The 15,158-nt window shown below is 40.0% G+C and overlaps 1 protein-coding gene across 1 annotated transcript in view; it reads right to left on the minus strand.

Moving 5' to 3' along the window:
• KIF4A (kinesin family member 4A) overlaps positions 1–15,158 on the minus strand; it is a 79,979-nt gene that overhangs the window by 12,084 nt on the left and 52,737 nt on the right. The window contains exons 20-22 of the mRNA XM_027836821.1: positions 13,165–13,320; positions 3,392–3,486; positions 1,256–1,385 (exon numbers count right to left, since the gene is read on the minus strand). Of these exons, the coding sequence (XP_027692622.1) occupies positions 1,256–1,385; positions 3,392–3,486; positions 13,165–13,320 (381 nt within the window). The remainder of the gene's footprint in view (positions 1–1,255; positions 1,386–3,391; positions 3,487–13,164; positions 13,321–15,158) is intronic.

The raw sequence follows: 15,158 nt of genomic DNA on the forward strand, positions 1-15,158 counted from the left end.
GGGGGGGGGGGGGGGGGGGGGGGGGGGGGGCAGCTCAAACCACAGCTACTGGTGGTATGGGCACATCAGTGGATTCGATATGGATGAAGATATGGCAAAAGACAGGCAAGAGAACCAAGAGAGGAGAAGGGTATCCTGGGAAGAGAAGGCGGTCAACAGTGACCAATGCGGCAGAGAGGTCACGAAGGATGAGGAAAGACAACAGGGCCTTAGATTTGGCAATTAAGAAATCATGAAGGGAGTAGTTTCAGGAGAATGATGAGGTTGGAAGCCAGATTGTTGAGGATTTAGAATTGAGAGGAGAATACAGATAGCTGAGAAGGTGAGGAGAAATATAGGTCGACAGCTGGCAGGTATGGCAGTATTTTTGTATTGTAGCATCTAGTATTTTTGAAGGATGGGGGAGACTTAAGTGTTTGTAGGCAATAGGGAAGGAACCCATAGGGAGAGCCTGAATGTTATTAGAGAGAATGGGGATGATGGTGGGGGAAATCTGCTGGAGAAGATAAGGATGGGATGAGATCACACATAGAGAGGTTGGCTTTGGGGAAAAGAACAGAAATTTACAAATGGTGTTAATACTTCCAATTGTTTCACACTGTTCACCTGCCTCCTATGAAAATGCCTAAATGGGCCAATTTAACCGAATCAGTTCATACCCTTCTCCTGTAGCAAGTTAAGCTCCGATCTCCTGTTTGGACCGCAGTCAAAATGGAACAGGTGATTATAATTTTATGAAGGGGATTTATTCTGTGAAGTTTGGATTCGGTCAAAGGGCCGCACTTGAGGACCTAGAGGGCCACAAAAATGTGGCCTCGAGGCTGCAGGTTCCCCACCCTTGGACCAGCCTAACGTGTATACCAGGAGAGCCAATCCTTGGCCATCTCTTCTTCAGGCTAGGAATCTAGGACTTCTTTTCTTAAAAATAAATAAATAAATAAATAAATAAAAAATCCTACCCTGATCCTCGCTCCTCCAACTCCCCTCTCCGACCCCACCACAAAAGGCCCAAACCTGCTGACTGACATCGTCCTCTGAGTCTAGTACATAGCCCTGACCTATTACTGCCATGTTTTTGAAAAGCCAGGTGAAGTCTTGTACTTGCATCTTTCCTTCCGTCAGGCTTTCCCCTGACAGCTAATCTGATTTGTCAGTCACATGTTAAAGTCGAGTATGATAAGCAAACTCCCAGGCCAACATCCCATCTGCATCCACATGGCTATGTCCTCACCTCCCAGTAACCAGTGAAGCTTACCTCTCCCATCAAGTATCTGAGAGCGCACTTTGCCTCCAGAATGGTGGCGATATTTTCCCAGCGGTGCTTTGCCCTATCTTCATTGTCTGCGTCCAGCAATTTCTGTTGCAGGTCAGCAATTTGGGCACTCCTTCAGGAAGAGAAACAATGCCGTTCACTGCTAGGCTGCCTGAAGCCTAAGGAGACAGCACGGCATGGTGGAAAGGGCACTGGACCTGAAGTCAGGAAGGCCTGGGTTCAAATCCTGCTTCAGACACAGATGAGCTGTGTGGCTACTGGCCAAATCGCTAAACCTCTTGTCCTCAGCGTCCTCATCTGTAAAATGAGGATAGGTGGACTTGATTTCTAAGGGACCTATGAGCCCTGAGGAGACTTTTCTAACAATCCATGAAATCAAAGATACATATTATATCTAATATATATTAGATACTATATTATTTATATTATTAGTTTTATTAAATCTAATATATATCAGATGTTATATTATTACATATATTTTGCCCTGAGTGTCCCAGGGTTACCCTAGGCTTATGTGACTGGGGGCTAGTCTGAGGTATCCCAAGGCCCAACAGTGCCAAAAGAACTGAATTTGGAAGCAGAGACATGGTTTCTGGCACTTACTAGCTGTGTGGTCCCTTGGGCAAATTACTTCTCCTCTCTAGGCCTTGATTTCTTTCTCTGGGGCTGGATTAGACAATTTCTTTTTTTGCTAGGAAATCAGGGTTAAGTGACTTGCCCAGGGTCACACAGCTAGTTAAGTGTCATGTGTCTGAGGCTGGATTTGAACTTAGGTCCTCTTGACTCCAGGGCCAGTGCTCTATCCACTGCACCACCTAGCTGTCCCCTGAACTAGACAATTTCTAAGGGTCTTTACAGCTCTAAATCCTTAGGCCCTCCCCACCCCCACCCCCCACCCCCCAGTCAAAGCCTTGGTCCCAAGAGTTCTTTGGATAAATGTGGCTGGCCCAGAAAACCTTCTAATTTTATTGAACCCTTTCCCAATTAGCTCAGTGGCTGACTTCTGATGCGAACTGAACCATCAGGAGAGGAGTCCTTACGTAATCTGCCAATGGACTAAGTACTTAGTGATCACCTCAGCTCATACAGCTAGTTCAGCGGTAGGCTAGTTAGGTGCTGTGGGGGATACAAAGAAGGAGAAGACATTGTCTCCATACTTAGAAAGCAATATCGAGGATTTCAAGTAAATAATATAAATGCACATGAGACAATTAGTAAATACTGTACATGATTAAGTTGATAAAGGGCACAGGAGAGAAAACATGACTCCTCCCAAGTCCTTGGACCCAGGGTCAAAGAAGCAGTGTTAATGACTCTGCCTTTCGCCCGCTTTCCCTCCCTTCTTCCACTTTCTCTGGACTTTCTACACTTCAGCACTTAATGTTCATCCCGTATTTCAAAACCCAGCTCAAGGCTCACCTTGGTCAGGAAGCCATCTCTGCTTAAAGCGACTCTTTTCACTCTCTGCTTGACACACTCTCTCGAATTCCTTCATCAATCTACGCATACACACCTTACACTTGAGAGCAAGGCCTATGCCCCTGTTCTTCTTGATCTCCTCATCCTCAGTGCTCTGGGAAAACCAGGCACTCAAATATTTATGATTTGTAAATGCATCCCAAGACTAAGAAACAGCAGGCGCTGCTAGATGTTAGAGATTGTCCCTTTTAGCTCGAAAAGTCTATGATCCTAAGTAAATAAAAAAGAATACCATAAAAATTCTTCCAGGTTTCTAGCCAACATGACTGCAGAAACCACATGGCATACAGCACTAGCCTAGAAGCCTTGGCTCTGTCACTAACCTTGGACAAGGAACTTAGGCGCTGTTTCCTTCTCTATCAAAGAAAGGGTTGGATAACATCACCTTTAAAGGTCCCACCCAGTATCGGGATCCAGAGAATTCTACTCTCGCTCCTTTAAACTATTCTCAAGGATTCAGGTTTTGTTGAACTGGCTCTGCATTTCTCCAGATGCTACGATCTTCCACCTTCACAAATGAGGCCTTTCACACAACAGCTGTTGAATTTACATATTAATTCCGTACAGCCAGAAGAAATCTAGTTTCCAATATGAAATCAACTATGAGTCTTTCCAGCGTTTTAGGGACAATCCTCTTACCTGAGCTCCATCTCAGTCTCCAGGCTCTCTATCTGTTTTGTGACAGAATCATCTAATGCACAATTTTGCAGATCAGCAAGTAAATATGTCCGCCTCTGTAGGGAAGGATGGAGGGGTCAAGGGAGAAGGAGCAAAGAAGCAGTGTCTTGCTCATTTATTACATTTCATTGATCAAAAGGGTCAACAAATGTAAAGCACTTTGCTAACTTTAGAGTGCTATGTAAATGCTAGCTATTTTATTATGACTTATTTCTTGACTTTTTCTTCCTTTTCCAGATTGTTTCGATAACTGCTTTGTAATACATTTTAAAATCTGGACTGAACGCCATCTTCACCTTTAGCCCCAGTCAGCCAGACCCCAAGGTGTCTTCTGAATATTCTTAGCAGTTTACTTTTTTTCATATAAATTTACTGATTTTATCCAGTCCTATAAAGAAATCCCTTGATATTGTGATTGGTATTGAATTAAAAATATAAATTGATTTGGAGAGTATTTGCCATTTTACTTTATTAATATGACTTACTCATGAACCTTGAGTATTCCTCCAATTTAGATTTTTCCTTTATTTCAGTCATTAGTTTTACGATTGTCCTCATGTGTCATAGGTACGTTAATACCTAAATCATTGACATTTGTTGTAAATGGGGTTTCTTGTTTATGGTTTTAAAAAAAATGTTGCTAATAAATAAGAATGCAAAAGATTATCGTGGGGTTAATCTTGTATCCTGCAACTTTGCTAAACTCATTTATTTCCTCCATTAATTTTTTTTTTTGGGGGGGGAGGCAATTGGGGTTAAGTGACTTGCCCAGAGTCAAACAACTAGTGAGTGTCATGTGTCTGAGGCTGGATTTGAACTCAGGCCCTCCTGACTCCAGGGACGGTGGATCACCACCTAACTGTCCCTCATTAATTTCTTGATAGAGACAAATGGATTTTCTAGATATGCTATCATGTCAACTGCAAATAATATTTTAACCTTTACATTTCTAATGTTGATTTGCCTAATAATTGTTTCTTGTCTTATTATAGTTTGAATACGTGTCAAATAAAAGCAGAGAAAACAGGCATCCTTGTTTGGGACTCATTTTGGTGGGAACATTTTTCCATTACTTATTATGTTGGCTCCTGGGTTAAGAGCCCTTTTTACTGTGTTGAGGAGTGTGTGTGTGTGTGTGTGTGTGTGTGTGTGTGTGTGTGTGTTAAAGTATAAAGACTGGATTTTATCACAAGTTTTATTACATCCACTAAAACAATCACATTTTTTGGAGTCCCCTCCCCCCTTTATATATTATCTCCTACTGAGTTTTCCTGATGTTGAACCAGTCTTGCATGTCAGGTAGAAACCCTGCCTGGTCATTATGAATGTTTTTGATGAAAAAATTTTTTTAATACTAATAGTGTAATCTTGTGACTGGCTCAACTGCCAGAAGCAATTTTATTTAATTTATCATTATCTCTATCTAAGCCATTTCTAGTTTGGAGAGAGAGAGGTGGTGGAAACTGGCATATTTCCTCACGCTTTTCAACCTGACTCTTGCCTCCAAGACAATGTAAGGTGACACTTATGAGAATCCTGAACAAGAAAAGAGAATAACATATTAAAAAAATACAGTTTTGGGTTAACATTCCAGAACTACTCAGTGCCCTCCCAGATTACTTTCTTCCAGGACTGAAAAAAATTCCTTCCAGTGATCAAAATCTCAACTTTAAATGCAGGAGGACACTGCCTTGGGGTAAGTGGTGGAGTCAAACACAAGCAGTGGGTGGAGAGGCTCTAATCCTATCTGGAGAAGTAAACATCATTAAGCCCTTTCAAAGGAAGGCCTTTATTTTGGTTCTCACTTTCCTAAGGGGAAAAGCTGGAGAGAGTTTTAGACTGAAGAAACATTATTTTTAGAGAACAACTATGAACATATAAAATATATAAGGAACTGTTAAAAATTTAGGAAGACAGCTCCTAGTACACACATTAGATAAATGATCAAAGGATATGAACAATTTTCAAAAGAGGAAGCACAAATTGTTAACAATTTACCTGAGACATTACTCGAAACTAGAAAAATCAAGAAATTAAAACCCTCTAACTAAACTCCAAAATAGAAAATTTGAAAATAAGAGTGTAACAAAATTGAAAGGAAAAAAGCAAACACTGACTTAATAAATAAAGCTAGGAGCTGTTAAAAAAAAAAAATCAACAGAACAGATTGGGTAATTTGACTTTTAAAAAAAAGGGAGAGGAAAATAAAGTTACCAGTATCAAAAATGAAAAAAATGAATTCCCAGGAAATGAACAGAGGAAATTAGTAGAAATTATATTGCCCAAATTATGTCAATAAAACTGACAACCTGAAAGGGATGAACATTTGCAAAATTGCTTAGATTAACAGAAGAAATGGAAAATGGTAATAAAGAAAGAAATGCCTTAAATAACCCAATTTTGGAAAATAACTGAACAAATCATAAATGAACTCCCAAAGAAAAAAACCCTAGAACTAGATAAATTTACAAGTGAATTCTATCAAATATTCAAACAAAAATTAATTCTAACAGTACATAAGCAGTTTCAGAAATACCTACCAAAATCCTTCTATAAAACAAAGACGGCCCTGATATCTAATCAAGGGAGAGTCAAAAGGGAGAACAAAAACTCTAGACTAATTAGTATCCCTAATCAACGCTGGTGTAGAATTTTTCAATGTTAACAAAGAGATTATAGCAATATGTCAAGAAAGACTATACACTCTGACCAGGTTGGATTTACGCCAGGATTGCAGGTATCAGGAAAACTATCAACATAATTGAACATATTTAATAACAAGAACAACAAAAACCACATGGCTATATCAACAGTTGCAGAAAAGGCTTTTGACAAGACATGGTATTCACTCGTTTAAAAAACAAACAAACTCCACAGGGATAAATGGACCTTTTCTCAATACGATAAACAGTATTTATGTAAAATGAATAGCCAACATTATATGTAATGGAGATAAAGTAGGGAGCAGCCTTTCCAATAAGATAGGGTAAAGCAAGCATGTCCATTATCGTCACCACTATTTAATATAGTACTAACAATGAAGAAAAATCAAGTGAGGGCATAAGCCTAGGCAAAAAGGAAAAAAAAAAAGGTCGCCTTTTGCCAAGATGATGGTTTACTTAAAGAACGCCAGAGAATCAACTAAAAAAAAAAATTAAATAATTTAAAACCAAATAGCAGGGTAGAAAATAAATCTACATAAATCATCGACATTTCTGCATATTGCCAACAAAACCCAGCAGGAACAAGTAGAAAGAGAAATTTCACTTAAATAATTACAGACTACATAAAATACTTGGGAACCTACCTGCCAAGACACACACAGGAACCATCTGAATACAACTACAAAACACTTTTTACACAAATAAAGAACGAAATAACTGATGAAATATCACTCGTGGATAGGCTAGCCAAATCAAGATAATCAAATGACGATACTACCTAAATTAATTTGCTTATTTAGGATCATGCCAATCAAACTACCAAAAGGTTACTTTAGGGAGTTAGAAAAAATAATGATTCATCTGGAAGAAAAAAAAGTCAGGACTCTCAAGGGAAATCATGAAAAAAAGTGAGAAGGAAGGAGACTCTAGAAGTCAGTGGCAGATAAAAAACTATACTACAAAGCAGAAATCATGAAAATGGTTTGGTATTAGTTAAGAAACAGAGAGGTCAATCTGGGGAACAGATTCAGAACAAAACACACAGAAGCAAACAAGCCCAGCAGACTGGTGTTTGATCAACCCAAAGACCCCAGCTACCGGGGTAAGAACTCACCATTACAAAAACCAAACCAAACAAACAACTGCTCAGAAAACTGGACAAGACCCTATCAGAACTAGGTATAGATCTATACCCCACACCTTATACCAAAATAACCTCCAAATGAGCTCCAGACAGGAGCAACATAAATTGGGGCATCATAAACAAATGAGGAGAGCGAGGATCTGTGGGTAGGGGAAGGGTTTGTGATCAAACAAGGGACAGAGAAAACCACACAACATAAAACGGACAGTTTTGATTACATAAAATTAAAGAGTTTTCGCACAAGTAAAACCAATGCAGTTAAAATTAGAAGGGAAACAGATATTTGGGGAAAAAAATATTTGCAGTAGGTTTCTCTGATAAGGAACTCATTTCTAATATACAGGATCCAATCTGAATTTATAGTAAGAGCAATTCTCTAATTAGTAACTGGATACAAACAAGCAGTTTTTCTAAGAAATTCAAGTTATTGATAGCCATAGAAAAATGCTCTGAATCATTAAAATTAGGGAAATGTAAATTAAACCAAATCTGAGGTCCCATCTCAATTCCATTAGATTAGCAAAGTTGATGAGAAAGGAAAATGACATGTTGGAGAGGTAGTGGACCTGTGAATTGGTCTAGTCATTCTTGAAAGCAGCTTGAAACTATAACCTCTCCTCCCTCCCTCCCCCCTTCAAATTACTAAATTGTGCATACCCTTGGACCCAGCTTTACGACTACTAGGCCTATATCTCAAAGAGATCACAGAAAGAATTCATACGTACAAAAGTCTTGACAGAAGCTTTTTGTGTTCACAAGGAACTAGAAACTAAATGGGTACCCCTCAGTTGGGCAATGGCTGAATAAATTATGATATATGAATCTAATGGAATCCTATTAGGCGGTAAGAGATGACGAAGGGGATGGTTTCAGAGAAACCTGGGAATACTTGCATGAATTGATGGAGAGTGAAATGAACATAACCAGGATAACAGCTTAGACTCTAACAACAGCATTGTAAAGACAAACAACTTTGAAACACTTAAGAATTCTGATTCCCGAAACGACCAATCATGATTACAGAGGACTGATGCTGAAACATGCTACCGAGAGGTGATGGACGGAGGGTGTAGACTGAGATAGAATTTCTGGACACGGACAATTCAGGAATGTATTTTGCTTTTCTTTCTTCCTTTTTTTTCACAGTGGGGGAAAAGGGAAGGGTAGGAAGGGGAGAAAATAGATCTGAAAAAAAAGCTAAATTAAAAAAAAAAAACCCTTGTTTTCACATGCAACTGGGAAATAAGATATACAGGAAACGGGATATAGAATCTATCATGCCCTACAGGAAAACTGAAAAGGAAGGCGATAAGAGGAGGGGAGAGATAGAAGGGAGGGCAGATCAGGGGAAGGGGTATTCAGGATGCATGCCATTGTGGGGTGGGGGAAGGGACGAGATGGGGGAAAATTTGGAACTCAAAATCTCATGGAAGTAAATGTTGAAAACTAAAAATAAATAAATAAATAAATTAAAAAAAAGAAAAAAAACTCTAATGCTCAACATCACTAATAATGAAAGAGATGCAAGTTAAGACAATTTTAAGGTTATCACCTCTCTCCCACCAAAAAAGCAAAAATAATTAAAGGCAACAAAACCACTGGCATGGCTGTGAAGAAACAAACAATATAATTCATTGCTGATGGAATTGCAAACTTGCAGAATTTTTTTTGGAAAGCAATCTGGCATTGTGCAGTAGAAGTTAGAAAAAATAATCATACCCTTTGACCTAATGACTCCATGGCTGGGAATATACCCTGAAAATATTATCTAAAACAAAACAAGAGTTCTCGGTTCAAGTTTTCATAGCAGTATTATTTGTAATTACAAGAAAAGGGAAGCAGCCTAATGTTCCACAATAGAGGAATAGTAAACTAGATTATGATACATTAATGTAAAGAATACAACAATGTAAGGAAAACGTACAAATACAAAACATACATAGAAATATGGAAAGCCCTTTGTTAAATAATGCAAAACCAGATGAACAAAGTACAGACTAAATACAACCACACCAGAAAAGGAAATGAACATTAATGAATAAGGAAGCCTGAGATTTATCAGGAATGACCGAAAAGTTAAACTGATTCAATTTGGTTCTTCGCAACGTCCACCCATTATTCCTCCGGGGCCAAGCGAAAAAGCCTAATTCTTCCTCTAAAATGTCACCTCAAAATGCTTGAAAACCATGAACAAGTCCCCTCTGAGCCTTTGCTTCTCCAGGCCAACTACCCCCAGTTCTTTCAACAGATCCTCTGTGACAATGACTCAAAGCCTCTCACCAACCCGGCTGCCCTCCTTTGGAGGTTTCTCCAGCTTATAAATTTCCTTTCTAGAACGGGCTGCACAGAACGGACTTACCAGTACATAGGACAATGGGACCATCCCCTCCTTATTTCTGAGAGCGACGCTTCTCAACGCAGCCCAGATCCCACCGCTGCCTCATGTTGAGCAGTTTGATAAAATCCCCAGATCTCTTTCAGATGAACTGCTAGTTTAACTCTGACTTCCTCATTTTATGAAGCTTTCTTTTTAAAGCAATTCTTAATTTTTTCAATGTTATTCATTTTTAACATTCCCAAACTCTTTCCTTCTCTCCTCCCTCCCCGACCCACTAAGAAGGCAAGCAATATGGTGTCAATTATACGTGTGAAATCATACAAAAATATTCCATATTAGCCATATTTCAAAGAAAGCAAGAAAGATACAGAAAGTGAGGAAATTCTACTCCAATCGGCACTCAGAGGTCCTCAGTTCTCTCTCTGGAGGGGGATAGCATCTTTTCATCATCAGTCCTTTGGACTGTGTTGGATCATTGTGTTGATCTTTCACAGGTGATCATCACTACAACGCTGCTGTTACTGTGCACAATGATCTCCTGGTTCTTTTCACTTCACTTTGCATCAGTTCACATAGATCTTGTCATGGTTTTTCTGAAACCACTCCCCTCATCATTTCTTATGGCACAATAGTACTCATTCACACTCATCTGCCAGTTCGTTCAGCCACCCCCCCGACTGATGAGCACCCCCTCGCTTTCCAATTCTTTGCCACCACAAAAAGAGCTGTTATCAATTTTTTTTTGTACAAATAGGTCCTTTTCCTTTATCTCTTTGAGACACAGACTTAGTAATGGTGTTGCTGGATCAAAGGGTATGGCCAGTTTTGTAGTCCTTTGGGCGTAGTTCCAAATTGGTCTCCAGAATGGCCGGATGAGTCCCCTACTCCACCAGCAGTGTATTAGTGTGCCTATTTTCCCCTCAGCCTCTCTAGCATTTATCATTTCTGAGAGGTGTGAGGTGGTGCCCTAGAGTTGTTTTAATCTGCATTAAAATAATTTTTAATGGGCGCCTTTTATGTCACCATTTCCCATTTTTGTCCTTCCCTGCTGAAGTTGATTTCTTAAACTCAACTGTAAGAATTCACATTTATCCCTCTAATTTCATCTTATTTGATTGAGTCCAATTTAATAACAACAACTAGCATTTACATAATGCTTTAAAGTTTGCAAAATGCTTTACAAACAGTATCTCATTTGCTCCTCACAACAACCCCAGGAGGTAGGTGTTATTAGCATTCCCATTTTACGGGGCTTAGGAAACTGAGGCAAACAGAAGTTAAATGAATTGCCCAGGTTCACACAGCTAGTAAATGCCTGAGGCCACATTTGAACTCAGGTCTTCCTGACTTCAGGTCCACTGATCAATCCACTGCACCAAATAGCTTCTAAAATCTTTCTGGATACTGATTTTGCCATCTAGTGCATTAGCTATCTTAACTTGCAGGTGGCATAAAGCTAATAATGATGCCACCCATCCTTTTATCCAAATGACTGATAAAAATGTTAAGCAGAACCAAAATAACCCTGAAGTTACACACCCTGCAAATTGGCAAAAATGACAAAAATTGACAAGTCAATGTTGGAAGGGTTGTGGAAAGATAGGCACATCACTATGTTGCTGTCACCAACATGAGCAGTGAAAAGGTACAAGCATTTGGGAAAGCAATTGGGAATTATGCAAATCAAGTGCCTAAAATGTCCATACCCTTTGTACCAGAGTCTCTATTACTAGGCTCACACTCCAAGGAAGCCATCGAGAAGAAAAAAGTTCCCTATACTCCAAAATATTTATAGTAACCTTTTTTTGCGATAGCTAAGAATTGGAAACAAAGTAAATGTCCATCAACTGGAGAGTGGCTAAACAAATCGTGGTACACGAACGTAATGGAATATTACTGTGCTGTAAGAAATGATGTGTGATGAATACAGAGAAGCATGGAAAGACCTATAGGAATTGATGCAGAGTTAAGTAAATGGAGCAAAGAAAACAATATACACAGTAACTACAATAATGTAAATAGAAACAACACCAACACACCAAAAAATCGTAAGTAAATGTAACAAAGGATGATAGCTAAGATAGAGGAGGAAATAGTCAATCTCTCTTTAAAAAACAAGGTGGGGGGGTAAAACCCAATACATAAAAACTCTGGGGGGCAGCGAGATGGTGCAGTAGATAGAGCACCAGCCTTGCAGTCAGGAGGACCCGAGTTCAAATCCGGCCTCAGACACCTGACACTTACTAGCTGTGTGACCCTGGGCAAGTCACTTAACCCCACTGCCTCACCAAAAAGCAAAAACAAACAAACAAACAAAAAACAACAACAATAAAAAACCTGTTAAGATCTTATCTAAGAGTACCACTGAAAGGCCAAGCTTAGACTTTCTCTGTCTGTACATTCATTCTATACCCTCATTCACTTATCCTAGTTAAAGTTCCTACAAGAAAAGGTCTGTCTGCAACATGGCCATGTCTATACAAACAAGGATTCGGGGCTCAAGCATAATGCAATACTTTGTCATTCAACTTCTGACTTCCCTTTCTTACATCTTCACTATATATCCTTTTAAAATATAAGATGGTTGGTTGGTTCTCTGTGCAGTCATATTAGTCTCTTCAAACAACTCACATTTTTTTTTTCTCAGTGGAATTGTTTTCTTTTGAGTCTTCAGAATTTCATTCAGGAGTAATCCATCCTTTCTAGGCTGATTTCACCTGTAGAACCACAATCCAACCCTCTGAACCCTTTGAAATCTGCTCTCCAAAACTCTGGGGTACATGTTGGACTCTGCACGCCTTTCTTTTGCTCTACCACAAACTTTAACGGGAAATCATCATTTCCTCCCAAGGAAACAGCAAACATTCTTCCCTGTTGGACAAGTCTACCAGGACAATTCAAAAAGTTCTTTGCTGTTCTGGCTTTTGGCAGAGGGAGAAAGGGCAGACATCTGGATAATTGAAGTCCCCCACCATGATTGTAGCATGTCTCTGTGCCAAGCTTGTGATGTTTCCTGAACATTTCCCATTTCATTTCTGTGCAGGTGGTCTACATATAGTACACGCTAATGACAAAATGGATTCTGTTTTCTCTTTCCAATGATCTTCACCCATATACTTTCCATTATGTAACCCCTTATGGTTTGTTGACTTCCTTGCAAAAGCATACTTTCTTAATATACAATACCATCCTCCTTTCTGTTTTTGCCTATCCCATTTCTTCTGAACGGGGCATATATATCCAGAACCACATTTGAGTCTGGGGTTTCACCCCACCAAATCTCAGTGTTGTCTATAAGGCCAAATCTGGCTCCGACTTGGACCTCTAGTTTATCTTGCTTATTGCCTATACTCTGGGTATTTGTGTACACAGACATTTGAAGCTTTAGAATTTTTTTTACAAGTTCCTATTCTTGGAATTAAGAGTAGAATGGAAACCATCATGAACTTGATTAGTTATACTGAAAAGCCAAGTAAAGTATACAAAAAACTCCCCCCCCCCCCCCCCCATCTAAGGAAAGAGATTCTCTTGAGCATGAAGGGACTATGGAATACCAGTGCTGGCCACATTTTTTCTCATGGGCACTCACCCGGAGTTTGGGGGGTAGGTTTTCTCCAGCGTCTTTTTTCTGTTTGAGCTGAACGAGTTCCTGAGCTAGTATCTTTCGATCTTCAAGAAGGTCATTCAGATGGCGTTTGGCTTCTTCAGTACTGACCATAACCTCTACTTCATTTCCAAGCCAATTCTAGAAGAGAGAGACAAGTAAAATATCATGGAGGTCTATGTCAGAGATAACAGAACATCTAGACCATAAAGGCTGGATTCAGCCCTGTGACAATTTCATCTAGTCGGTTGGGCAATTACCAAGTAACGACATCCTATTTTTGCCTAGAGCTGAAAAAACGTAATATAACATAAAGTTGTTAACCATGATACCCTAAAGAGCTACAGGATGTGTCTGATAAGCCACAAAACAATCTGTTATTTCTCCACTTCATCCACTAAATTCATTTCACTATCTCTCCCTTAACTACAACCCCTACCCTTAAGCTAAGGTAATTCAACATACCTTTGGAGCCCCCGCAAACACCCTAGCTGTTCAGTTCTTCAACTCCCGACCCCTTCCCTCCACATCACCCCCATGGAGGGACGGTCATGGTTTTGATCTGTCTTCCAATATGCCACTATCTTGAAAAAACTTTCACTAGATTCCACCGCGCCCTCTCTCTCTTTTTCAGCCAAACTCCTAGAAAAAGCTGTCGGTGCTTGCGTCCACTTCCCGTCTTCTTACTCAGTCCTCAGCCCTTGGCCACATGGCTTCCAACTCCAGCAAAGTTCCCGATGATTTCTTTCTAATGCTCTTGTCCTTGTATGAGCTGTTCTCTTTATTTTGTTCTGCATCAGCTCATGCTACCAAGGGGCCTTTTAAGTCATCCCTCTCATCATTTCTTCTAGCACAATAATATTCTGTCACATTCACATACTACAGTTTGTTCAACTGATGGGAACCTGTAGATGATGCTGATTTTCTTTTTCTCTATTAACATTCTATTCATGGACTTTCATCACCTTCTACTTCTTTTCTACACTAATTTATTCTATGAACCCTCCTTTCTCTTTCCTCTCTTCAAAACCTCAGAAAAGACCCAATCTACTGCCAGGTGCTTGGTCTGTCTTAACCCCCTAAATAACTTTGAGGGCCTGAAGGTTTCAAAGGGACACATCTCTTCTCCCCCTACTAGAGTGTTAATTAGCACCTCTATCATCATGCAGCTCCCTTTTTTTTTTTTTTTTGGTGAGGCGACTGGGGTTAAGTGACTTGCCCAGGGTCACACAGCTAGTAAGTGTTAAGTGTCTGAGGCCGGATTTGAACTCAGGTCCTCCTGCCCCCAAGGCCAGAGCTCTATTCACTGTGTCACCTAGCTGCCCCTCAGCTCCTTCTAATTGCACTGAAAGCCCTCCCTAATCTGGCTCCAGCCCACCATCCTTGGCTTATTGGCTCTCTATCACCCCCCTACATGCACTCAATGTGCCAAACTGAACCAGATGCTATTTTTCATGTACTGCCTTCTGGGTCCTTCTTTTTGTGCAGGCTAATTCCAAGTCAGGTAAGCATGCCTTCCATAATTTTGCTTCCCAGAATTCCTAGTTTCCTTTAAAGCTCAGCTCCAAGGCTACCCTTTTCCTTAAGGTCTATCTTGATCTTCCCAGTTGCTAATTTCCCTCTTCCCCAAGAAAGTACTTTTTTTATCTTTGTTCATGTTGTGTCCCCCCAATAAAAAGTAAACTCCTTGAGGGTAGGGACTTCATGTGTCTTTGTGCTAGCACCCAGTGCACAACAGGCCCTTAATAAATGTTAGCAGAATGAATAAAACTATCATTTGCTCCCTGCTGCTTCTTGGATAAAATACATGTTCAGCCTCTCCACACTTGGATCCTGCCTACCTTTCTGGTTGAGATTTTGGGCTGTGTCCTGTATGTGCCATTTCCTCTCTTACCTCTGTAGTCTCCAATACCTGGAACGTCCCGCTGCTCCCCGATGCCACCTCTCAGGACCCCGTGCTTCCTTTGAAGCACAGCCTA

Source organism: Vombatus ursinus, unplaced genomic scaffold, assembly GCF_900497805.2.
Source record: "Vombatus ursinus unplaced genomic scaffold, bare-nosed wombat genome assembly UNPS02014819.1, whole genome shotgun sequence".
NCBI classification, from domain to species: Eukaryota; Metazoa; Chordata; class Mammalia; order Diprotodontia; family Vombatidae; genus Vombatus; species Vombatus ursinus.